The sequence below is a fragment of the Hydra vulgaris genome, chromosome 06 (assembly GCF_038396675.1).
Source record: "Hydra vulgaris chromosome 06, alternate assembly HydraT2T_AEP".
Taxonomy (NCBI): domain Eukaryota; kingdom Metazoa; phylum Cnidaria; class Hydrozoa; order Anthoathecata; family Hydridae; genus Hydra; species Hydra vulgaris.
In genome coordinates, this window is record NC_088925.1 from 45,195,001 (window position 1) to 45,222,534 (window position 27,534).

The 27,534-nt window shown below is 28.0% G+C and overlaps 4 protein-coding genes across 4 annotated transcripts in view; 3 read left to right on the top strand and 1 right to left on the bottom strand.

The window, feature by feature from the left end:
• The window catches only part of LOC100202865 (prohibitin 1), a 30,504-nt gene extending 28,961 nt beyond the window's left edge, over positions 1-1,543 (bottom strand). Inside the window, exons 1-2 of the mRNA XM_065800261.1 lie at positions 1,385-1,543; positions 1-49 (exon numbers count right to left, since the gene is read on the bottom strand). The exon at positions 1-49 is cut by the window's left edge and continues 113 nt beyond it. Coding sequence (XP_065656333.1) covers positions 1-49; positions 1,385-1,463 — 128 coding nt within the window. The 5' untranslated portion in view covers positions 1,464-1,543. The remainder of the gene's footprint in view (positions 50-1,384) is intronic.
• Positions 1,544-2,107: 564 nt separating this feature from the next.
• Positions 2,108-6,613, top strand: LOC100206469 (small ribosomal subunit protein eS26). The gene is made up of 4 exons (XM_065800263.1): positions 2,108-2,212; positions 2,862-3,039; positions 6,280-6,410; positions 6,489-6,613. Exons 1-4 carry the CDS (start codon positions 2,126-2,128, stop codon positions 6,555-6,557), a joined length of 465 nt encoding a protein of 154 aa, XP_065656335.1. The 5' UTR covers positions 2,108-2,125; the 3' UTR covers positions 6,558-6,613.
• Positions 6,614-10,303: 3,690 nt separating this feature from the next.
• LOC136081894 (V(D)J recombination-activating protein 1-like) lies at positions 10,304-12,468 on the top strand. Its single transcript, XM_065800265.1, has 2 exons — positions 10,304-10,577; positions 10,675-12,468. Exon 2 carries the CDS (start codon positions 10,706-10,708, stop codon positions 11,519-11,521), a length of 816 nt encoding a protein of 271 aa, XP_065656337.1. The 5' UTR covers positions 10,304-10,577; positions 10,675-10,705; the 3' UTR covers positions 11,522-12,468.
• Positions 12,469-16,901: 4,433 nt separating this feature from the next.
• Positions 16,902-20,208, top strand: LOC136081893 (uncharacterized). Its single transcript, XM_065800264.1, has 8 exons — positions 16,902-17,182; positions 17,619-17,858; positions 18,072-18,148; positions 18,272-18,477; positions 18,554-18,883; positions 19,078-19,236; positions 19,518-19,710; positions 19,871-20,208. The coding sequence occupies exons 1-8, from the start codon at positions 17,040-17,042 to the stop codon at positions 20,143-20,145; spliced, it is 1,623 nt and encodes a 540-aa protein (XP_065656336.1). The 5' UTR covers positions 16,902-17,039; the 3' UTR covers positions 20,146-20,208.
• Positions 20,209-27,534: the final 7,326 nt, after the last annotated feature.

A 27,534-nucleotide genomic window follows, 5' to 3' on the forward strand; every position in this document is an offset into this window, starting at 1 on the left:
AGTACACCCCTAAATCGATCAAACAAGACAGCTCTATGACCACCATCAACTAAAAAATGCAGTTAAATCAATAATGAATATATAAGTGATTACTATAAAAATAAATATATTTATAGGAAAATCAAACTACACCAAGCAAGAGCAGAAAATCAGCGCTTTTTTTGGGGAAAAAAACGTAAAAAATAAAATAAAAAGGTCCTCAAATTTTTATTTGGGCAGCACCCAAATTGACGCCCAAATACAGTTGACACTCGCGAAAACGGTCTGGAATAGCCCCTGATATATATATATTTATACTTATTTATATTGTGTGTTGCAATTTTCATATATATTTTGTGCACTTTAATTCTCAAAATATACACTTTAAATTTTTACGACAATAAAAAACAAAGAATATTGAAAAAAATTTATTGCTGCTATAACCCATATCCTCAGACAATGTAGCTGCAACTCCTTTGCATCTTTTCTCTCAACCAATCATTGTATGTACCGATGCCCCCTCAGCTCCCTATTTCAGTACAATCTAATACTGCATTTATTTATGTGCACACACACTCACACAAACACACACACACACACACGTTTATAATATGCAATAAATATTATTTATATCATCATTTAATATCAACTTTAGTCATTAAATAAGAACAAGTATAGGATAAGTGTGAAACCATGGACATTAAACATAAAAAAAAAGTTTAGTATCTTTTAACCCTGAAAACAAGTTTTTAACATGCTAAAACAATATTAATGGATACAATAGCTTTTATGTAAGTAAATATTTTCTAATATATAAAATCAAAGAAATATCTCTAATAAAATAGTATTAATAATTACATTCTAAAATAAATATAAATATTTAACAAAAATGACTTTCAAGTTTTTTTAAGACTCTGATTTAACCAATATTCAAATACTTGAATTGCACACAAATGATTTTAAGTTCCATGACAGAGAAATATTACTAAAATGTTAATAATATTAAACGAAACGCTAAATTTCCAACTACACATTTAAAGACATGTTTCATAACTATTTTTGAGCAAAATTAATATTTAAAAAAATGGTTCGTAATTATTTTAAAGCAAATTTAATATTTTGAAACGTTACTCCTAATTATTTTAGTTATACAAAAAGTAATAACTTAATTACTTTTTTGAATGTTGATAAGTTATTACGTTAAAAACCGTCAAACTAATTTCTTTTTTAAATTAGTTTAGCTTTAGACAATTATTATAAATGTCTAAATTATATATTCATATGTATCTATAAATTTTATAAATACATATAAATATATGAAGAAACTGAAATTTAAGTTTGTTGGTTAATCGTTAATTTTAAGGCATTAAATTGGATAGAAATACTAGTATTAAATACAACACACCATTATATAAAGCATTGTTAACTATGCCACCAGTAATGGCTAAACCAAGTCCAAGTTTGGTTAACTTATTTAAGGCCATTGATATTTTGTAGGAAGCACTGGTTTCACTCGTGCGCACACTAACGGCCTAAAACTTTTTTAAAACAAAATTTTAAAGTTATTGTCTTAAACAACTCCTTAAATTTTAAATTTAAAAGCTCAGCATTTTAAGCAGTTTTTAACCATTTTAGAAGTAAAAAAAAAACCATTTGAATAATAACCAAATAAAAAACAATAGAACTGAAAAACTTAATCTTTCTTTGAAAATAGAAGCTACAATTACGACAAATTTTAAATTTAATTCATATATTGATTTCCACCCAGGCAAAATGGTTACATTTCTATTAATAGTATTTTGATTTTACCGTCATTTTCTGAAACACGTAAGAAAGAACAAACTCATGAAATTAAACCAAAATATAAAGTAACCTTCCATGCACTAAACCAAACTCCAAAAAAAAACTTTGGAGCCCAAAATTTAAAACAAATTTAATTAAAAAAAAAAAATGTAATCCTAAATTAAATTAAAATTTATGAGCGAATTTCATGTAAAAACTTTAAGAAAAATATTTTTTTTACAATAAAACAACAGCCAATTTAGGATTTATTGTGCATTTTTGAAGTTAAATGCAAGAATTACGACTTCAATATTAGCCCCCCCCCCCTCTATTTTGATATGTTCTTTAAAACTGTGTCTTTTAAATGGTCAGCGGTCGTTTAACGACCCATGCTCTAACACTTGTTCTTTGCCTGAGCTTTCTTTCTAGATCGAATTGCGTCGCAGACATGGTAAAATTTTAAATCTACCATGATTATGTTTAACACAATATATTTCCTATAAATATTAACAGCGTTCCGTATATTTTTTCTGGTTTTGACATTTAAATTTGTATTGGTATTTTTTATTTTGTTTTATTAGTATTTTCTTTTATATAATGCTTTTATGATGACTGTTTTATCTTCACTTTGAACTGAATTGTAATGTCGATTTTTTAAACCTGAAAAGCATTAATATTGTTTTAAATTTTTTTTTTTGTTTGTGTTAAAAATTTGATATATATAAATACATATTTATTGAATAAATAACTGTTCTACATGATTTATTTTTTTTTATACTTGATTTAATGACATGATTTTTGACTTATGTGTGCGTTATCCTAAAGGTATTTTAATATTCGTAGATTACTGATGAATCTTGTATATCATTGATATAAAAATGTAGCAATTAAACATATATATTCTCTACATCTTTCTTTACCTTATTATCCAATATCAGGTAGAGGACAGTTAGAGATAAATTAAATGAAGCATGTACACTGTATTTTTCTATTAACTAAGTTTTACAGTTCAATTTGTTTCATATAATTTATTAGATTTGCTTACTAGTTTTAAATGTTCTAAGATATAAATTTTAAAATATGAATTTTTAATTGTTTAGACTGTCAAGCGAAGGAATGGTGGTCGTAACAAAAGTGGTCGTGGTCATGTCAGAGCAGTTAGATGTACAAACTGTGCTCGATGTGTGCCTAAAGATAAAGCCATTAAAAAGTTTGTTATAAGAAATATTGTTGAAGCTGCTGCTGTCAGAGATTTGTCTGAAGCCAGTGTTTATGATGGTAGGTTTTTTCAAAGTCAATATTAATTTTTTCTCACTCTGTTTTAGCACTGGCACTTGTTTATTTCAGTTCTACTTTCGTACTACAGGAATTATTATTTAATATAATGATTCTTTAGTTATGTTTCTTTCTATGCACTTACTTTTATGAGTTATTAAGATAAAAATAAGCTCAATGATTGAGGGGTGTAGGGATGCAAAGCAGGAATATATAGCAAATTTTTTCTTCAATTTATTACTAATTGTTGTTCACTTACAACTGAACTTTAACCCTGTACTACCCTCTCAACAGGTGCTTATTTTTTTTAAGATACCTATTAAAAAATCTATAATTCATTTTAAAAATTGAAAGGGCAATGTATTTTAAGAATACATTAAATTGATACTTTAGTGCAGCAATTTCTTTTTGATATTTTAATATAAGTTGTAGCTTTAAAGATTAAATTCTTTTTCACTTAGGTGAGTAACTATGACTAGTTTCCATGATTTGGAACCTAATGTGTTATAATTATTGATAGTAGATATATTCTTTAATTCCTAATTTTTTTCAATCATATCATAAAAAAAAAAATTTTAAACTATTATGAAAATTGATTTATTAATAGCTGAATTGTTTGAATCAATAAACTATTGTGATCGCTTATTTAATTAAATTAGTGCATTTAGCTTTTATAATTGAAAGAAACACTCTTTTTAATCAAGCTTAATGCTAAATAAATTTCTGATCTCCACCCTGGTCTCTACAGTATTAGATTGAGAACCAGAACTAAATCAACAGAAAACAATGTTTTATTTTGTTTAATTGGTAATCCTCTATAGGCATCTCAATCAGAAATAATCCTTATTTATTCTGTATTTTAGGTGTACTGGCATAATGTGATTGTTTTTAAAGGGGCCAAGTTTGGCGTGTATGGTGAGTTGGGTTGCAGCTCCCAGCCAAGTGCTTTCATTGTATCCAAAACCAATTTTACTTGGTGTGTAGGTTGTCATGTCTTCTGGTCCATTCTTTCTCTCTTTAATCAATATGTGGTTGAAATTGATCGTTTGTTGTCTGTTGTTGATATTGATGGTTGTACCAAATTAACCCATGATTTTTTTTTTTTTTTTGTTTAGACTTGTAAAAATGAATCCGGTTTTTATTAGAAATTAATGTTGCAACATTTAACACTGCTGTCATTTGCTTTTGATTCTAATTATCATCTTCATCGAATATTGTTTGCAATTTAGGGTCCTCAAACTTTTTTGGTTTTATTTAATTTAAGTTAATTTTATTCTCACTTCAAAATCATTTACTCTATGCTGTTGTTTATAAATTATACAAATAATTAATTCTTATTTGTATGCATATATTTATTATGAAAGGGATCACTGTCAAGACAAATTGCTCCGCTTTATGTAAATAAAAATTTTAGGAAAATCACTAAAAACATTGTTTACATATAGCTGGTGCAATTTCTCAAAAAAATGCTGCGCAAAAATAACCTTTTTATTTACAAAATGTATGTATTTAAATTTTATATAAGTTTTTGCTAATTAAAATTACCAAATTTCTTAAATACTCATAAAGCATTTTTATTCTTGGATCTTTTGGTATATGTCTTTGAAATATTTCCAGATTTTTCAAGTATGATCAGGATAATCTCAGTAAAAAATGTTGTCTGTTAGAGACTTGATGTATGTTAAATGCTTAATAGATATTATACCAATTAAGCAAAAAAAATTAAGGCTTGTTCACAACAAATTTTTTTCCCTATCGACACATTTGTCTTAAGACTCACTTCAGTACACTTGGTTTAACCAGAATCTTGTATGTGTCTTCCAACTTCTAATTTTTTCAAATTTCCAAAGTGTTTTCTGGTAATACAAATGTGTATGTGTATTTTGCAAAATACTTTTAATATAATTTTTTAGTGATTAGCCATACATAAAATAAGAAAATTTCAAAAGTATTGCAAAAAACATCACCTTAAATCAAAGTTTTTAAGAGTTTTTAAATTCCTTTTTTTCTTTTTTTTTTGTAAAATATTTTTTTCTTTTTTAAATAATCTAAATATCACTGATCATAATAAGCATTGTATTTTTCTTTGTAAGACTCAAGAATTAAGTTGTTAGATAACTGTTTTTTAAAAGATTACATGGATACACCTGTTATTTTCTAGAATATTTTCCTATAAGCTTATTAGTACTCTACTTTAAATCAATTTAAAATAAAGTTATGACATTTGGCTAATTTGAAATTATTTGTTTTGTTTAAGTTGTGTACTAAACAACACACGGTTATTGATGCTTGTGTTTGTTATGCATTTATTTTTTTAATTAAAAAGAAGTTATCTTTTTACTAGAGTTAAATGCTAAATAAACTTCTGATCTCCACCCTGGTTGCATAATTTAATTGAGTACCAGAACTAAATCAACAGAATACAATTATTAGTTTCAAAATACCTTATAAATTAAATTCCATTTGGTTTAGATGTGAATAAAAATAATCACATTTGTTAAAATTGTTTTATAGTTGTTTAGTTGCAATAAATAGATAATTTTGTTACAGCTATTGGTCTGTCTTTCTCCATAATTTAAAATCTCAATATTACCAATTGTTTTCCAGGCTTATGAGGCTTTTTTTTGTGTGTTTTTTTCTTTTATTCTTCCATAGAGGCTGCATAATTTAAATGTTTTCTGACTTGCAAAATACATTTCAAAACTTTCTGTGTGATAAGAAATGCATTTTTTATTTTAGTATTCTTTTATTCTTATTTTAGATTTCCTTTTTGTAAATTTCAACCTTATTTAAAACCACTATAAACATAATTCAATTATTACCAACACCCCAAACCTGGTCTCATGGACTTCATAAATGGAATTAAAGAAATATTAATTTAACATTGCATTAAGCTTTTTAAATAGAAAAGATATGCTTTTTTATTCAACTTGATGCTAAATAAACTTCTGATCTCCACCCTGGTCACAGTACTTAATTGAGAACCAGAACTAAATCAACAGAATACATGTCATTTTAACATTATTGATATATGGTTTGGATTGTGTTTTTCCGTTGGTAATAAACTGATTTCTTAATCTTCAGTAATTCTTATAGTTATTTGGCTTTCTTAAAATAAAAGGAAATTCGTGTAATTTAACGATGAGTTTTTTGTAATTTGATGTTAAAATTTATGTAATTTGTTTAGTATGTTATTATGTATTGCTGTATTTTTAATTAATTTTGTGTGAATGCTTTTATAAGGTTATGCATTGCCTAAACTCTATGCCAAACTAAGCTATTGCATTAGTTGCGCCATACATTCAAAGGTTGTACGTAATCGTTCCAAAGAAGATCGCAAAATAAGAACTCCGCCTCCTAGATTTGGTTTAAGAGTACGTTTTGTCATTTTAATTGTTTTTTTATTTTATTAATTTAGCTTTATTGACATTAATATATAATATAAATTTTAGCCGGAAAATAAACGTACACCTGGGCAACAACGACCTAATATTGCCGGCGGAGCTCCTGTGAAGAATTAAATGCTGTTTAAATACATTGAATTAAATACATAGAATTAAATACATTGTTTAATACACTAATGCATTCTTTATTTGTTAAGTCCAAGGTCTTACAATATGCTGACTCCTTTTTGTTCGTGTTAGTCTGATACGTGTTAGGCTTTTTTGTTCCAAAATCCCATAATGCTTATTTTTCGCAGTGATTATATGCAATATGATTTATCGCCTTTTATTTAATCTGTAAACAATTTAAAGTCGTAACTATGAAAAATCGTTTGTTTTTTGTTTTTTTTTTTATTGTAGGGATTTATTTCGTTTTACACTAAAAGTTTACGGAGATAACCCTGAGATTTTTTCCGAGTAATGTCGATGTTTTATAAATTTGACTTGAGTAATGAAAGTATATACGTCCATGTGTCAAATAAGTTTAACTGGAAAAAGAACTAATGTGGGTATAAGTGCAATTGTAACAGGTGAGTTGAAATGCGCCCAGGCAACGCATGACAATTTGAAAATCTTGTTTGCAAAGTGGTTTAGTAATATGAGTAAACAGATTTTGATGTAGGAATATAATGTTTTCTTACTTGGTTGACCTACTTAATGACTGGATTAAATTTTTCACGCTTAACTCACAACAAATTCATGAGTCATATATAAGACGGTTTTGTTGCGTGAAAATAAATTTTGGACTATTTATAAAATTTTAACAAGTATGTTAAATTTCATCATTAGGAATGTACAAAATAGACATGCTTTTTAACGAATCTTCTTTTTAAATGGTTTTGGATATCATCAAGTGGCCCATAAAATGAGGCCCAATAATTTTTCCCACTCCCTTACCGTAACAAATGTAACTACATCTGTGAATTATTAATTTTGTAATGAAATATACTGGGTACTATAACTACTTGTTAAGTATATTCGCCAAATTAAATAACATGCAAAATTTAATTTATGACAATGTCTGTTCCGTTACTGGCGTTTGCTAATTAACTAAAAGCAAAACAGTAAGTTACATTTTAAATTAGACGGAAAATCTTAGTATAAATTCATTTGGTATATGTCTTCATAATATTTCCAGATTTTACAAATAAATTCAGTAAATTCTCTTTTTAAAAAAGGTAAAGCGTCTTTAAAGAAAGAAGCTAACTCGACCAAAAAATCTTTTTCGGATTTGGAATGTACAAATACTTTCCGCTCCGTTACTGGATCATTAATGTGAAGAAAGTCGTGGTCACTCAGAACACCATTTGCTTAAATCAACAAGATATTCAAATTTTTGAAATTAACCAGATCAATGATATTGTTGCTTATTAGTTGAAATTGGTAATCATTGACATCCATTGCAAACGTCAGGCAGATCAATTGCATTAAGCAATTGATCTGCCTGACGTTTCACAGATCTTCCTTTCGCATCTGGTGCTCCTTTGCCATGCCCACTTTCAAAAAAATTCCAACTAGATTAAATTTTAATTCGTATACCAACGTAGACAATAAGAAGAAGTTTTGCTTATTCCTATATTGTGTGGTTGGTCCATCAGAAAAAAAATAAGGATCTGTAATTTGTGGGTTATCTATTTTGAGTTCAATTAGCACGGGTTCCAGATGTGCCCATATAGAAGGAGGATTGTGCCTCAAATAGTTGGATATAGTTGTAAATTACTGATGTCCATTCATTTTATAAATTACTCCTGTATGCAATGTAGCTTGTTTGTTACTTGCTCCAAAATGTGAAGATTGAATTGCAGCAAGATTCTTGCACGCATAGTTCTCAGAAAAATCTATATGTATAACAGCTTCGTTCACATTTACTGTTTCATTTAATTGTTTGTACATTCTGAACTGGTGTCTTATTATAAAAACATGCTTGCATAGCTCGTTTCGAATTGATTCACAGAATTTTAATTTAAGATCTTTAAGTGTTCCACGCTTCACACTTTTCCTGATAACATTTGTTGTTTTCTTTTCTCCCATCTTTTCGTATCCCTGTTTTTCTTTTTCCCACTGGAACCAAACTATAATACTTTCATCTTTTAGCAATCCTTTTGCTTGGAATTGAACACGAGACTTAAAACAAATGTTACATTCTCTGAACATGCATTCTCTTCTATCAGTACTACAACAAACTTGTTTCACTACTTCTTCAATATTTTTTTCTTTCAAAACACGCAGGTTAATAAGTTTATCAAAAAGTAATTGTATGTTCTCGTGTTTTTGGCATAGACATGTATCTCTATCTTTAGCCGACGGTTTGCGGACAAAAAATTTTCTACAGAAAATTTTTTGTCCGACGGTTTGCGGAAAACCATTTTCTACAGAAGAAGTAGATGATCTAACCAGGCAGGAAACTTTTAAGCCTTAACCAACTTTTTTTGTATTTTTGGGCTGAACAATTAGCCGTTTCCAACTCGTCCGTTAATGTTTGTATTTTTCTATAAGCCTCTGTTTTTCGGTAAGCAACCTTTGCTCTACCTCGTTGTTTGCGTTATTCCTACTCAACTCGCGTTCCGGTGACTCTGATAACGATGTTTCAATCTTTCTTTTTGCAGCTCTAAATTTTGCTTTCTGGACGCGCCAACAACGACGAACAATTCGTTTTTTTCTTTCTGATAATTCTGATATCACTTTAACCTTCTTCTGCTCACGCCGCATATACCAACGATTGCGTTCTTTTTCACGAAATATGTCTGCATTTTTTTCTAATTGTCTGTCCCGAAACGCTTTCTGAATTTCAGATTTCTTTGAAGTTTTCATGTTATATGTCTAGTTGTATTTCTTTTGGAAAAATAGTATAATAACTGTATTTGTTAAATTACAAATAAATAATAAATACACCAAAAGTTTATTTATCATTTATTTATTGTTATTAAAATATATTTCAAGATTTACATTTATTTTAAAAGCCAAACGTATTAGAGACAAATGTAAATAAAAACCAAACAATAAATGAAATCCTAATACTAATTTACTTACAAATTACTCTTGCAATAACTTGAAAGAAAAAGAACGCATATTTTAATCATATTTTATCGCTGCAGTAAGTCCCTAATTGTTGACGTGTTTATTTAATGCAGATAATAGCTTAGTTTAAAGCTTTTGATTTTTTTTATCTTCGTGATGTCAGCTCCGTTATGTTGTTGTCAACTCCGTTATTAAGAGGAAATCACGGAGTTGACAGTAACGGAGTAGACATAATTATACATAATCAAAAATATCTCATTATTACTCATTAAAAAACATCTTTAAAATCTTTTATTGCTATATTGTCCAAAAGATTTAAAGAGTACTAAAACACGCCATATAAAAATTTGGAATTTTACGGAATAAAAAAGCATAACGGAGTAGACTTCGAATAAGAATATCATTTTTAAAATAAGGTAATTAGGCTCTCATTTTTATATAAATAATGCTTGCAGCACGATATAACTTTAAATGTTAATAAATCCTATAGAACTGGACCTTTTTTCATTATTTTAATTAGTAAATAAGTAAAAACTACAAACATGTGACTATTTTAGAATGTAATAACGGAGTGGACAAAAAATATGGGGACAGCGAGTTTTTGAAAAGAGCTACAACAGGATAAGGTGTAAACTAATACATGTATTAAAAAACCATATATTAGCATGTCTAAAGCACCAAATTATGTCCAGGATTAGCTTCAATACAAAAAAAAAATTATTGAGTATAACAATATAGTCCTAGCACGGTGATTCAATACTTATTAAAACTTGGGATTTTATTATGCGCATGCGTTAGCTGCAAATATATAAATATCATTAATTTGATTAATTGTGTTAAGCTTTCATTATACAGTGCTTACCAATTTGCCCGTTTGTTTGTGTTTTTTTGTTGTTGGTAAACTTGATCTTGTAAAATAAAGCAAAACCGATCACAAATGAACTTGATTGAGTATTGTAATTATTAGAATTTGAAGTAGTAAAATTGCTTTACTGGGATCAACAAAGCTTTGTTTTTAGCGAAATTAACATATTTTATTCATTTGTATTTTAGAAGAACTAAAATTTTTGTAAGATTTTGGTAAGTTGTTAACAATACTCCTTCTTTTTATCTTTTCAAAAAAAATAGTCCCTATTACCAGTCATTTTTTATAAGAAAATATAATGTTTTTGAATAGGGTCGGTTTCACGAAAAAAACTCCGTAAAATATGGCGAGTAATCACCAACAAAAACTATCCAGAGTATGTAGAATATGTGGAAACCTTTTAGGAAAAGACAGTTTAAAAACTGACAGTAAAATAGATCGAATTTATAAAGCTTTTAGAATAAATGTATCAGAAGATTCTCAGTGTATTCATCCAGAGAAAATGTGCATGAAGTGTTATACTTCTCTTAGAAACATCGAAAATAGAGGCAGCAAAGTTTTCAAAGCTCCAAAAATTTGGGTAAAATGTCCAACAGTCGAATGCAAATGTGTTTTTGGTATTCCTGGTCGAAAACCTCTATTTAATGTTGGGCGACCAGGAAAGGTTAAAAAATGGACAAAATTTTATATAAAATCATTTCTTGATTCATCGCCTATACAAGAAGATAAAGAAATTTTAACAGAACTAAACCATGAACTAAATCCACATATAGTTTTATGCATTTGTAAGATTTGTGGGGAAGTTATGAATCAGCCTGTCTTGCTAAAGAACTGTCAACACTCATTCTGTAGCTTGTGCATTTTATCAAATGTTAAAGATAAATTAGAAAATGATTCAAATTGTCCATTATGTAAAACTAACATCACAATTGACAGCCTATCATATTCTGTCCATATATCTGAAATTATAAAACATTTAACTATTATATGCAAGATTTGTGACAAAAAAGTATTTTTAAAAGACAGAAATTTTGAAAATCACGACTGCATAAAATTATCAAATAACACCATAAATGAAAATGACCAATTAGTTAGTATAAACAGTTTTTACCAAATCACTGACACAAGTGAAATCCCACGAGAAGTCAATGATGGGTAATTCCATGTCAAATCATCCAAAAAAATCAAAAAATGTCACCCTATGTTTGGGATTTTGCTAATTTTTTTATATGTTATATGGTTTATGAAAATTAAGAAAATTTAAAATTTGGAACCTCCAACCCCTTACGGTTCTTGAGATATTCAGGTTTCAATTTTCTTATTTATGCTGACTCAGCATTTTTTGCAAAATGTATTTTTGTCATTAAATAGCAATAATTAATGGACGAAATAAGGTATCATTCTGAAATTTGGTACATAGACAATCTTCCATATGGCGGATACAAATATTAAATTAAAAAAAATTTTAGACCACGTTAAGTACATGTAAATTGAATAATAATGGCATTTATTTTGGGGTATTTTGACAGTCAAATTTGTGATGTCACCTTGATAATTTTTTTTTAGGCATTACTATAACTTACAATATAGGTATCAAACTTCACTATTAATTAAAAATATATTATTGCATTTTTTGACTTTTCTAAATTCAGCCTTTCAAGTAAAGCTTATATAAATGCTGAGACAGCATAAAATTTATTGCTAACTTATTAATGAAAAAATTAGCTATATCTTAATTTCTGGTTGTAAAAAGTCATTTTCAAAGTCATTTTGAAGGCAATAATAGATGTATATAAATATAAATTCTAAATTTATTGTACCTGGGGTAGGCCCCCCTCGCCCTCCCAAAAAAAACGAAAATTTTCCTAATTTTGTAAAAAGTTATTTTTAAAGTCATTTTGAGAGCAATGATAAATTTTTAGGTATTTATAAATATTTAGTGGGGTAGGCTTCCCCCTCACCCGCCCTACCACGAAAAATATATATATATTTTGCTAATTTTGTTATACCAATAAAATAAGGATTGCTTTCTTAAAATTTTTCCATCAAGCTTTTGGATGCCAGCTAGGTTGGGGGTCGCAATTAGGCATATTACCAAATCTTTCCAAAAATGTTTTAATGAAAATATATAAAGACAAGTTACCAAGAGATTTTTATTTGTGAGGCCAAATTGTGCTAATTACACATACAATTATATTGTAACTATATTTAAAAAAATTATATACAAGTATAAAAATAATGACGCAATAGAAACTTTTTCTAAAAATCTTGATTATTTTGTTCAATAATTTTTGCCAACTCAATTTCTGAAATTTTGTATACACGACCATTTGTTGTAGATGGCGGATCAATGGTACATAAAATATGATTTGATGGGACCCAACACATATCTTCTCATGCAGGCCAAGAAAAACTTGGACTGGGACCATGTGGGTGCATAAATTGAATTTTATAATCTCCTTCTCCTTCATCTTTTTTGTTTATAATTCCAATCCACCAAAAGCTGTCATACATGCAAGCTACATAGTCCATATGATTATAAATAACTTGCTGCACAACCAGCTCATTTGGTATCTGCACAAGCTTAAATGTCTGAACATCAGTTTGTTGACTCATCCTTTTAAAAGAAATTGTATATTTATCAATTGGTATAAAATGGTGAAAGGATCTTGTTCCTGGCAAGGTTCTTCCCATAGTAAACCTTGGTTGCAATGATGATCGTACTTCATTTATTTCTATTTTATAAACTAAAATAAATTGAATGTTTTTTATATTGGTTACACAAAATTCAAACATCTTATCTACCTCCAAAATCTGTCCAGTCACTGTTCTTTTTAAACTAGCTTGTGCAGTTAATCGTTTTACTGTACCGCCAATGCCATCACAAGCAAACTTACCATGGCTAGTAGCAAAAAAAACCCATTCAGCATCAATATCAAAGTCTTCTTTGTGATGACAAAGATTAATAAAGTTTTTATATTGTGCTGCACATCCATCAGTGAAGTATTTAATATTACTAATCTGTAGAATGTTTGCCTTAATGTAATTGGTAATGAGCTGTTGTATTTTATATACAAAGTATACATCATGCTCAGCGTCATCAGAAAGGATGCAAAATGACTTTAATAGTAGTTTATCATTTGATTTATAGTAAATAATAATAGGGTGAAGTGTACATTTTGGTTTATTCCAATGGTAACTTTGCACCTCATCCTGAACAATAAATTGGAAGTTCTCTGCAAAGTCACCCAATACTATACACTCATTTTGATTTAATAACTCTTTACAGTCTTTGAGGTACTTGGCTTGACTTTTAGCTATAAGTGAATGAGATGTTAATTTATCTATTTTATTGCATATAAGGTCGATAACATCTTCAATATTAATTTTTTGATTGATCAGCGTAGTTCTATCTGTATGCTGCCATTGGTTAATTGTTATTTCTTTATCGCTGTTGTCAAACTTTGCTGTTAAGAATTCTTTTAAAGCAGCAATACCAGAGCATAACGGACATCGATGTAACATGCACTCTACATTATCCCTATATAAACAATCATTTCCATCAAATCTCTATAGTCTTTGTCAATTTTAAGAGCATCAGTTAACAACTTAACATTCTGATGATAGGTACAGACACAAACACAGTGGGTGCCAGACGAGTTTGTGGTTATACACCATCTAGGGCGAAGGCTGCAAAACTTAGAAAATCCGACGTTTAAGTTAGAATGTTGGAATTTAAATGCTACATATAGTTCCTTTAAATTAATCAATATTAGTCTTTTTTGCATGTGTTGCCTGTACCCTATACTGACAAAATCTTTTTTTGCGGAGTATGATGTCACATTTTTTATCTTATCTTTCAATTCATTTAAAAGTGAGTATAGATCGTCAATTTGGTTATCAATTGAAGAACTTAATGGTGTACAAGATGGTGTCAATGTAATCATAGGATCAATATCATAAACTTTTTTTATTTTGTTTGCTGTTGCTCCAGTTATTTGATCAAATTTTCTTTTGGCAGCTGGTAATCGTTGGTGTTTTGGAATTGATTTAAGCTTAATAGGTGACACACCTATAGATCCAAGACTTTCATTGAAAGATGAACGTTGTTCTTGTTCAGGCTCAATCCTACTATAGCATTGATCAATTGATTTTAATTCTTAATTTATACAATGTACCCTTTTGTAACAACTACTGCATAATTTCCACCCAGGTACAGCAGCAATGTCTTGTGTTTTTAGAGTTATTGCCATTGATAGCGATATCTTCACATTTCCTATGAAAAAAAGGAAACAATCATTTCTAAAAACTAATATCAACTCACCATCATTGTAAAGAACAAATGAGTGTAATTGTTACTTTATAAATGTACCTAATTTTTTTTTAATTTATTTAATTACTATTTTAATCAAAATAATAAACTGTTTCATCAAAATAGTATAAAAATTACCTTTCACATTTTTCTTTCGATTTCCATATATTCCATTTTTTATATAGATTACAGCATTTCTGAAATTTTCTTTCAAATGCAGCTCCAAAGTATTCTCTATGATAATAGCAAACTGTTGTAAACAATTTTTCACAATCAAATAAACCAGCTCTCCATAATAACTCTTGTTTTTCAACACTTGAAAACGCTGATAGATCTAAAAGACCTTGTGTTCTTGTTAAACCTTGCTTGTGGCAATCAATATTACATTCTAATCCTATAGAACACTTTTCCATAATTTAAACTTTTTAATCTATTCATCTATAAAAATCTGATTTTGAAAAATTTTACTAAATAAATTTTTTTAGAAATACCATTCACATTATTTAGTTTATGGAAAACTATTTATACAAATTATTTGTTAGGATGTGTCATATTATATGACTTCCTTATATATATATATGATTAAAAGGTAATTAAATTTTATTTTATTTACCAATCATTTAGTATAATTTATAATATTCATTAATTAGTTAAGTAAATATAAAATTGCTGCAAAGTAATAGGAAACTAATATTTACAACACAAAATTTTTGTTAAACCTTGCTTGTGGCAGTCAACATTACATTCTAATCCAATAGAACACTTTTCCATCATTTAAAGTTTTTAATCTATTCGAAAAATCTGATTTTTATATATTTTACTAAATAAATTTATTTAGAAATACCATGAACATTATTTGGTTTATAGAAAACTCTTATTACAAATTATTTGTTAGGATGTGTCATATTATATGACTTCCTTATATATATATGATTAAAAGGTAATTAAATTTTATTTTATTTACCAATCATATAGTATCATTCATAACATTCTTTAATTAGTTAAGCAAATATAAAATTCCTGCAAAGTAACAGTAAACTAATATTTACAGAATGAAGTCTAAACAGAAGCAATAAAATAAAAATGGGGGAGGGGGAAGGGAAGCCTCCCTCAGGTACCAAATATTTATAAATACGTATACATTTATCATTGCCCTCAAAATGACTTAAAAAAAACTTTTTACAAAATTAGGAAAATTTTCGTTTTCTTTGTGGAGGGCAGGGGGGCCTACCCCAGGTACGAAAAATTTAGAATTTATATTTATATACATCTATTATTGCCTTCAAAATGACTTTGAAAATGACTTTTTACAACCAGAAATTAAGATATAGCTTATTTTTTTATAATTAAGTTAGCAATAAATTTTATGCTGACTCAGCATTTATATAAGCTTTACTTAAAAGGCTGAATTTAGAAAAGTCAAAAAATGCAATAATATATTTTTAATTAATAGTGAAGTTTGATACCTATATTGTAAGTTATAGTAATGCCTAAAAAAAAATTATCAAGGTGACATCACAAATTTGACCGTCAAAATACCCCAAAATAAATGCCATTATTATTCAATTTACATGTACTTAACGTGGTCTAAAAATTTTTTTAATCTAATATTTGTATCCGCCATATGGAAGATTGTCTATGTACCAAATTTCAGAATGATACCTTATTTCGTCCATTAATTATTGCTATTTAATGACAAAAATACATTTTGCAAAAAATGCTGAGTCAGCATAAATAAGAAAATTGAAACCTGAATATCTCAAGAACCGTAAGGGGTTGGAGGTTCCAAATTTTAAATTTTCTCAATTTTTATAAACCCTATAACATATAAAAAAATTAGCAAAATACCAAACATGGGGTGACATGACCTGGATGATTTGACATGGAATTACCCTGATGCTGTTTTACATATCATTAAAAAAAAGTTGAATCAATCCAAAACATCTACAATAGAATTTTCATCAGGTGGGCCTAGGGTAAGAAATATGTTTTAACTTTATAGCAAGTTAAATAGTGTTTACTCTTCTATTACGCTAGATATAATAGTAATTATTAGAAATGTAGTAGTATTTAATCTTTATTATATCATTTTAATGCAATCTATATTTTAAGCAAGAGTAAATCAGTTTGATTTAGTTTTTTTAATATTAAATATAAGTTATAAAAAAAAATATAAAATATTATTTTATTTTCTATTTGAAGTAATGTTTTGTTTAATTTACAGTCACTTTGTTTCGTTTCTGTTCCCAAAGCCTATAAAGATAGCGCAAACTGTAGTAATAGCTCTCTAAGAAAATATTTATTGGAACAATTCAACCATACAGCTGGTAGTTCTCAGGACTCTAAAGTATGTCAAACAGCTGTAATGTTAAAGTCATATGATAATGATGAAGCAAATAAAATTTTAAATAAAGCCAATATTGGAAGAGTGGATTTAAATGCAGAAGAAATGGTTGCTTTAAAAGCTGATATGGGTATTCCTTGGAATGAATCGAAAACTATGGCTAGGTAAATACAAATATGGAACTTAAAATACTTTTTGTAATTTCGTTTTTTATTTAAAAACTTGTAGTTCATTTTTACAATTGTTTATAATTGCAAAACTTATTGCTTGTATATTAATATTGTTAAATTCGAAAAATATTAAAACTGCTTCAAACAACAAACAAAGAGTTGTTGCAAAAGAATGGGCTGGAAATGATTTAGTTGTTTTAGATGGACCATTTACATTTCAAAATGAAAATAATAATGCTGTTTTTGAAATTAAACTAGCTCCTTGGGCTTATATCAACGACCACAAAATATAGAAAACCTACTAAATCTTATGAAAAATATATATGTGTGTGTGTGTGTGTGTGTGTGTGTGTGTGTGTGTGTGTGTGTGTGTGTGTGTGTGTGTGTATTATACAAACTTATATACCAATTTAAATGTTAATATTTTAAGGTTTAACTTACTTAAACATGGTGGGATTATAAAGGATGAAATACATATAAAAATTGGTGGTGATCATGGAGGTGGTTCTTTTAAAATGAGTTACCAAGTTGTTAATCAAAATCAGCCTAACTCAAAATCAAATAGTTTTGTGTTTAGTACTTTTGAAGCAAAAGACTATCGTGTCAATCTGAAAGTTGGACTGTCTAGATATACACAACAAGTTGATGAGATGCAAAAAATGGTTTGGAAGTAAGTTAATATGTCACAGCAGTCACGGTTAATATTTGTTCTGAGCAATAAAATATAATATTTCAGAACAATTCAAATTACTTTTTTTTTCTTGAGTTTTCACACATGTTTGGGTGGGTACTTTGTAATTAGTTTTAGGATGTTATTACTGTATCAAAGCTGTAAAATATTTATTCTCCATAAAGTCTTGGATAAAAAATCTTTTTTGTTTAGAAATCACCATTGTCGTGTTTTTATGTTTGGAGATTACGATTTTCTGTGCAGTGTATATGGAATCACAGGAGCTAGTGGTAAGTTTTTTTTCTACTATGAAATAAATAATTATCCTAACAAATCTATTTCTGCAAATGAATAACTATTTTTTTAATCAGTCATACAACACATTATTTATTCCTTTTTTTCTTCATTTCAAGGTCGACACTGCTGCCTTTTTTGTGACATAACAAAGGAAGAGATCAAAATAACTCCTGAAAATCGAAAACATAATGTTTCACATAGAACACTTTATTCTTTAACAGATAACTTTGAGTCTTTTCAGAGTTTTGGAGGAGTTTTGAAGAATGCAAAGCTATTCAACAATGTTATTGATCAATCTTTGTTTAACATTCCTCTGGATCAAGTAAATTAGTTCTTTTTATTTAAATAATGCTGTTATACTATAAAATTATTACAATTGTTTTTATTAACTTTAACAGGTTGCAGTGCCTGCATTACATATATCTCTGGGCATTTTCTTGAAATTTTTTATTATGTTAGAAGACGAGTGTCAATTAATTGATATAAAACTTGCTGGAGAACTTGCATTAAGTAGTAAAACTATTGATAAAGCAGAATTTGACAAGTTTATTTCCATGCATGTCCAATCAAGTCTTTTGAATAGCGTTATTACAGATTGTATTGAAAAAATTGCTCTTCTCCAAGACACAGTTGGAATACAAGTTTTGCGTAATCCAGAAAGAGCAGAAGATATTTTGAAAATATATAAACCAAGAATTCTTTATTATGAATTAAGAAAAAACGAAAAGGTATTGTTTTTCAGTAAAAAATATGAATCATTAAATTTACTTTAATCAAAATTTATAGATAAAACTTGCTTTAAGAGAATGAAGTTTTTGTTATTTTAAGTTATCAATAATTTTGTTTATTTATACAAATATAATTAAAAGATTAAATGTCTGTAAATTTTGTCTACCTAATTTAATTAAAAACATATTATTAGTCAATAGAACTACAAAGTTTACATGAATGTAACAAACTAGATAAAGTGTCAGGACCATGTATTCAAAAACTAGATGAAATATTGAAAGAAAATAAAGTTGAAAGGCAAGCCTATCATGGGAAATGTTTTGTAGGAAACCATGTTCACAAAATGCTTAAGGTAGTTGTTTTAATACTATATATATATATATATATATATATATATATATATATATATATATATATATATATATATATATATATATATATATATATATATATATATATATATATGCATCTATGTGTATATACAACAAACTGTTCTATTATATATATTAAAAAAATGTATTGCATAAAATAATATATTTAAAGCTCAATGTTTATAATGCCTTGATTAATGAATTGATCAATGCCTTGATTTATGAATTGTTTTGACTTTTTTTGATATTTTTTTATTTATAGCATCAACCATTGCTTGACTTATGCAATTCGATTCCAAAGCTAGTTGTAGACCTTGGATTTATAGATACCGGTGTTCACTTACTATCTATCGATGTGAGCCAGAAATTTAAAAAGTTATTTTCATATTATTCTAAGTGTCATAATATTATGAATAGTTCACACTATTTCAAAGATAATGATATTCTGGAGCTTGGTAAATATTTAACTAACTTTTTCGATTTTACTCTTGTAAATTTTTCTCTTAATTGTAAATTATAATACCTAAACTACCCCTTGTTATTTTTACAGTATGATATTATTGAGTATTATTTTTCTTTCCGTATTGTATAATGGAAAATCTCGTCAATTTTTAGATTTAGCAATCAAAAAACTCATGGAATTTTATAGATTTACATGGCCAGATGCTTCTATTACGCCTAAAATGCATTTGCTTGAAAACCATGTATATCAGTTTATCGAAAAATGGAGATTAGGAATCGGTGTGTATGGTGAAGAAGGTGGTGAAAGTTTACACACCGAATTAAACAATCTTAATAGATTACTCTGGCATATGAAGGGTCGTAGTCGGCTAGAAAGCACTGTTAAAGAACATTTTTTAAGAAATCATCGGCATATTAAATCCAATTGAATTCAATTGGACGGTGTATGTATTAAATGTAGCATTTTCTAACAGCTGTTTTATAATAACTTAAGTTATTATAAAACAGCTGTTAGAAAATGCTACATTTCATACATACACCGTTTATTAGATCTAGACTAATAATATTGGTCTTGATCTAATAACCCCTTCCCCCTCCATTTGCATCAAAAGTGCGAAATGGAAGTTGTATAAACAAGACATAATGGCGTTGTGGTATACGCTCAGGATGAGTTATTTCCTGAGATGACTCCCGATTTTGATTGGTTTAAAACTTATTATTTCGTTGAGTCCGAAACAAGTTCTTTTCGTTTGCCGTTTCGCGAGACAAGTATTGGCAGCGAATTTGTATTGTATATGATATATTATGGATATATTTTGAGTAATTGCGTTGAAAGAATATTCACGCATAAATCAGCATATATATGTATAATATATAATAATATATATATGTATATATATAATGTATATATATATGTATATATATAATTCAACCGAGCATGCCATTCTTCAACTAACGCGCAATATAACTGACTCTTTTAAAGACTCTTGTTTTACACTAGGAGTGTTTATTGATTTGTCTAAGGCATTTGATACTGTCAATCATCAAATTCTGTTAAAAAAACTAATATCATATGGTATTAAAGATAAAACCCTATTATGGTTTGAAAGTTATCTTACTAACCGTAAACAGTTTGTTTACAATAAAGATTCTATATCTCATCTATTAATGAATATAACATGTGGTGTTCCACAAGGATCCATACTTGGTCCACTTATTTTTTTAATATACATAAATGATCTTCATAAATCATCAAACTTAACAACAATAAATTTTGCAGATGACACTAACTTGTTTTTGTCTCATAAAGATATTTATATGCTTTTTACTAATATGACAAATGAATTTAAAAAAGTATCTGTTTGGTTTAAACAAAATAGATTGTCTCTAAATATAGAAAAAACTAAATGGACACTTTTTTATCCACCTTCAAAAAAACAGAAACTGCCTCATATCATGCCAGACCTTTCAATTGATAATATAATAATAAAAAGAGAAAAAGTTACTAAGTTTCTTGGAGTATATATTGATGAGAATCTATCTTGGAGAAATCATATTGATAATACCTCCAATAACATCGCTAAATGCATTGGAATTCTCTATAAAGCAAGAAATGTATTATGTAAACACCAGTTAACACAATTATATTATTCATTTATACATTGTCATATAAACTACGCGAATATTATATGGGGAAGCACTCATAGAACAAAACTAAAATCTCTTTACCTTCATCAGAAACACGCAGCTCGCGCAATAAATTTTAAAAATCGGTTTTTTCATACGAAACAACTTTTTAAAGAAATGAATATTTTAAATGTATATCAACAAAATGTCTTTAACATTTTATGTTTCATGTTTAAATGTAGAGAAAATTTGTTGCCAAACGTATTACAAAATCTTTATTGTATGAAACCTAAAAACAAATATAATCTTCGAATTAATAACAATCTTATTGCCCCTTTTTGCCATAAAAGCAAAGACCAGTTTTTTGTTTCTTATCGAGGTCCTTATCTCTGGAACAAAATAGTCTTACCAAATTTTGATGTTTCTACCCAACTGACTTTTGATTCATTCAAACAAAAACTTAAAAGAATTATATTTTTAATTGAAAATATTTTGATTTACTTTTAATTGTTTTTTTGTTTTGTTTGTTTATTCGTTGTTGTTCTATTTTGTATATTTTATTTATTTTTTAATGTTGGCTTTTTAAAACTTTATCTTGGTTTTTACATGTTTTTGCATAAAGTTGTATTATTATTATTATTTCACTTAAGACATTGTATTTTTATCAAAAATTAACCATATATTGTAAAGGGCTTCACGACAAGATCCACATGATCTTCTAGAAGTCCTGTCGTTACTAATGTAAAAATTGTAAAATATAATCCGGCATACGAGACGAAATTGTTTCGGACTAAACGTAATTATAAGTTTTAAACCAATTAAAATTGGGAGTCATCTCAGGAAATAGCCGCTTCTAATAAGACGATTTTTTATTTCTGAAAATTACTAGGAACTTACTTAGTATTTCGTTTAATTCTGGTAAGTACTTAGTAGGAACTTACTAGGATTAGCAGGAAATTTATAAACGTGAAACTTTTGCATTTATTTAATCATTCTAGATTTCAAAAATCCAATTCCGTAAACATGTGAAAAAATTACTTGCATATTATTGATTATCTAATCTAAAATAAACCTAGCATGCTACCCTAGTAAAGATGTTTAGTTATCCGCTTCCAGTCTTTCATTCTCATTTTTTTGTCCTAGTTTTTGGCCTTGGGAGCCCAAATGATGACTGTCTCGCCTTTCCAGTTCAACAATACTGGAGATTTCATTTTTAATGTGGCGGTATTATCATCATCATCCTAGTCTGAGTCATCATCATCATTTTGATCAATGTGGTCAATGTACGTAATTGAACCACTTTCAAGATTAGCGATAGTCTCTGACTTCCTCAGTGCAACCATTGTCTTTATCAACTCTGACTCGTTTAAACCTTGGAGGCATTTAAATAAATTATTGAAATTACAATATCTAAAAACTAAACGCTACAAATTTCGCTTTCTTATTGCAATAATCATAAAAAATAAAGATTTTATTCCTTTTAACTTGAATAGTTTATAAGAAAATAGTTTTATTTCTCAATCATGCGTGTTACCTATAGTTTAGTTGAAAATTTTTGAAAAAATGTCTTAATCTACTATAGATCTAATCGGTTCTAGCACATATTAAGTTAATATAATTGTCAAATAACAATATTTCTATCAATTTTCAGAAAAAATATTAGAACTCCGACAAAGAAAGCGCTTATACTTAAGAAAAAATTGCCAATAAAATATCAGAACAGATAGTATTATTCCATTCATCTAATCGTATTAGATCGTATTAGTCCATTTCACCTAAAAAGTGTATTTGTTTAAAATCTTATTCAAATTTGATCAAGCGATAGTGATTTTAGAAAGAATTTTTTTTTTTTAAAAAAAAAAAGAACTTTGTTTGGGTTTCGGTTTTTTTTCGCTAAAAACATTTTTATTTTATGGTATGGCAAAATTTATCATTTTAATTTTTTTCGTCTTTTCATGATTAACAGACCTAATCATTAAATGGAAATATGTTGTAGTCAGCAAAATATTATACAGAACGCTTTAATTAATAAAACTGCCTTAACTACACCGAGTTAGTAAACACACTTTAATTTTTAAACAAAACAAAGAAAACTGATTAAAGTTTGTTTTGAAGGAGGTTTGATAATAGAACAACTATACAGTTGTATACTGTAGGTAAAATATTCATTTCATAACATCGAGAAGAAATTGAATAAAAATATCTTTTAATTTTTTTTTTTAAGTAAGCTTCAATTCCTTAACGTTCTGAGGTTCCTTAATCTAGCATTTTGTAGTGGAAAATAAGAAGTAAAAAGTGAACCAAACATTTAAAACTATACTCAGCAGGCTTTTAGGCAGAAATTTATGATTTTCTAACCAAAATTGGAAGCAATACAATCTATTGTAATTTTTTATACCTAAAGAGAAAAAAAAAAAAAGGTCCTTGATATTTGACATTTGTCAACTAGACTTCAAAACTTGCCAACTGAAATGCTAAATGTACAAATTAAAAATAAAACAATCGAGTTACAGTTTTCAAAATCGTATATTTTTTGTTCGACTTTGAAAACCGTCAGTTAGGCAAAGTTTCTTAAATTAAACGAAATTGAAATCCGTTAAACTTCGAAAAAAAGTTAATTAAACGGCTATGAAAGCCGTAAAAGAGATCGTCCATAAAGTACGTACGCTCGGAAGGGAAGAGGGGGTCTGCAGATGGCGTATAATAGATAAGAGGGCAGTGAGTTGATATATGAAAGGAGACTCTAAATTAAAAAATATCATAAAATGTTAGATAAATAGGTTAAAAGTGTAGGTACTTTTAGGGAGATGGAGGGTACTCAAAAAAGCGTATTTTAAAATGCGGGGTGGGGTCAGTTTTCTTTGTTTTGTTTAAAAATTAAAGTGTGTTTACTAACTCGGTGTAGTTAAGGCAGTTTTATTAATTAAAGCGTTCTGTATAATATTTTGCTGACTACAACATATTTCCATTTAATGATTAGGTCTGTTAATCATGAAAAGACGAAAAAAATTAAAATGATAAATTTTGCCATACCATAAAATAAAAATGTTTTTAGCGAAAAAAAACCGAAACCCAAACAAAGTTCTTTTTTTTTTTAAAAAAAAAAAAATTCTTTCTAAAATCACTATCGCTTGATCAAATTTGAATAAGATTTTAAATAAATACACTTTTTAGGTGAAATGGACTAATACGATCTAATACTATTAGATGAATGAAATAATACTATCTGTTCTGATATTTTATTGGCAATTTTTTCTTAAGTATAAGCGCTTTCTTTGTCGGAGTTCTAATATTTTTTCTGAAAATTGATAGAAATATTATTATTTGACAATTATATTAACTTAATATGTGCTAGAACCGATTAGATCTATAGTAGATTAAGACATTTTTTCAAAAATTTTCAACTAAACTATAGGTAACACGCATGATTGAGAAATAAAACTATTTTCTTATAAACTATTCAAGTTAAAAGGAATAAAATCTTTATTTTTTATGATTATTGCAATAAGAAAGCGAAATTTGTAGCGTTTAGTTTTTAGATATTGTAATTTCAATAATTTATTTAAATGCCTCCAAGGTTTAAACGAGTCAGAGTTGATAAAGACAATGGTTGAATATTTTAGAAGTAAGAAAGCAAGCCTGTAGAAACCTCAGATACTAAGGTATTAGCAAATGCTCAAGAAGGATTTCAAACAATGAAGCTTAGGAACGGGATAGCTGGGATGCAAAATATTAAAAGAACATCCTAAAAGAGAGGTAGGAAACTCTATCTATTAATTATGCCCATCACTGCACAAAAGAAATGGCGTGTAACCATCTTAATGAGTTAACTAAAAAACTTATGAAAAGTAATATCTTCATTGATGCAAATCAATTAGAAACAGGTGTATGTCATGGAGATATTGATACCACTAAATTTTACAATCATGATGAACCCTCTTACCCCCAGCCACCTTCACCCCCTCCCCCAAGTTTGTAAACTATGGAGTTGATGGTACTTCAAATAGTTTAGTTGGCAGAGGGAAAGTTATTAAAAGATGAAAAGAGAAAACAAGAAATGCACAACCATACATTCTTTTGTTTCCTCTAAAGGAGGTATAGGTATAATCTACCACATAAAAGGAGGTATAATCTACCTCATATTCAAAGAAAAAGGAATTAATACAACGTGGCTCCAAAAGCGAGTTATTGGAAACATAAAGGAAAAAGTGCCATAAAAGCATATTAAACAATACCTGATAAATTAATATCACTTGAAGAAGTATCTAATTTATTGCCTGTAACCAAAGTAACACCCAAAGTAAACAAAATAAATGTTAGAGTTACCCATGTTCACGGCTAAATGGAAAGAAAAAAAATGTTAGAAACGGTTTCATCAATTAAGGAAAACATTGCCAAAAAGTTGCAAGCTATTATAGAAAAGAAATCCAAGCAACAACAACAAATTGAGGCATTCTATAAATGTAAGGAAGAATATACATGTGGAAAGAATGTTTGTGCAGCAACTAAGCTTCGAAAACACTCATGTTGCCATAAAATTTTAAAATCTACATGCAGTAAAGCATCATGCTGAGATGAAACAGTTTTAAAACCAATTATGATCGAACCATTTTGTAAAAGAGGAACCAAAAAACGCCTTCAATTTGAATCTGATGAAGATAACGTTGAAAGTTTCTTTCCTATCTCTGAGTTCTTCCAGAATACAACTTAGCAATCTTTTTTCGCTGATTTTAGATTATAGTTTATATAAATCATATCTTAATATTTTTTGTTATTATATGTTTACAAAAAAACTCACGGGCGCCCGTGGCGCCCGTTTTCAGCAAACTTTAACACTTATAATATTTTTATTTATATTTATAACACTTATATTATGATATTTATTTTGAGAAGTGAAGTGAAGCTGGTGAAAGTAAATAAATCTTTTATTTATAAATATATATATATATATATATATATATATATATATATATATATATATATATATATATATATATATATATATATACATATATATATATATATATATATTATGCATACCTAATAAGTATTTATAAGTGAAAAAGAAATAAATCTAAAAATTTAAATGACTAAAAATAAATATTGAAAATAAAAAGTTAAAAAATTTCATTAAAGAATTTCTTTATAAACTATACTACTCTCGAGTCCCTTTAAAAGGGGGAGGGAAATACGTTTATTAAATTTTGGAAAATATTCCTACCCATCTCAAGCTAATTGAGGTGGATGGGAACCCCCCCCCCCTCCTTTTATTAATTTTTAATTGTTGTCAGCAAAAGCTTTATATCTCAAAACTAAAAAAAATATCAGTGAAAATCGACCTTAAAAATTAGAAAATAATTCTTTTAGTCATTCATAAAAACAAAATTTTTTAATGTAAACAGGCTCTAAATATCGCCGACCTCGTAAATCTCGATTCAGCATATTAAATCGTATCGAAGTTATGCAAAAACAACTGTTCGAAAATGTGCATTTGACCGCAATCACGCTAGAATTAAATAGTTTTAAGCGTATTTTGTAAAAAATATTAGTTCGGACTTATAAACTAAACTTTTTTTAAAAAATACTAATATTGTATCATAAAAAATTTCCCACTCCCCCTTTTATTAAACCCCCCTCCTTCCCCCGTTTATTAGTTCTAGACTAAAATTCCCACTCCCTCCTTTTACTTGTTAATTTTCTCCTTTCAAGTCATATCTAAATCAATTAAATCAAAGAATATATCTAAATTAATTAAACTGCTCTGCCCAAGTAGCGCAAGACGCGTTTCATACCTTTTTGCTTAGTGGGTGAAAGTTATGGTTCAAAACATGCCTTAAACAAGTAATATCATATTTAGCTTACTGCGTACAATACACAGTGGGCCAGAATTCACTTTTACTGGAAAAAATTCTTATCTAATTTAATATTAGGTCTACATTGACTAAAATTAGGATGAGTAATAATATGATGTTTGCGCTTCTTATAAAGGTGCTATTTTTTTAACTCGTTGCTATGGATATCAAATTTCGGAAAGGAAAAATCAAGTATTGGTATTTGCAGATATTTTTACGAGTACTATGTTCACCAAATTTTACATAAGTGCCAATATGAGGTCGTGCTTTTTAAAAAAGTGTATACATTTTTTATTTAGTTGCTATGGATACCTAGTTTTGCTTAGCAACATCTAACTT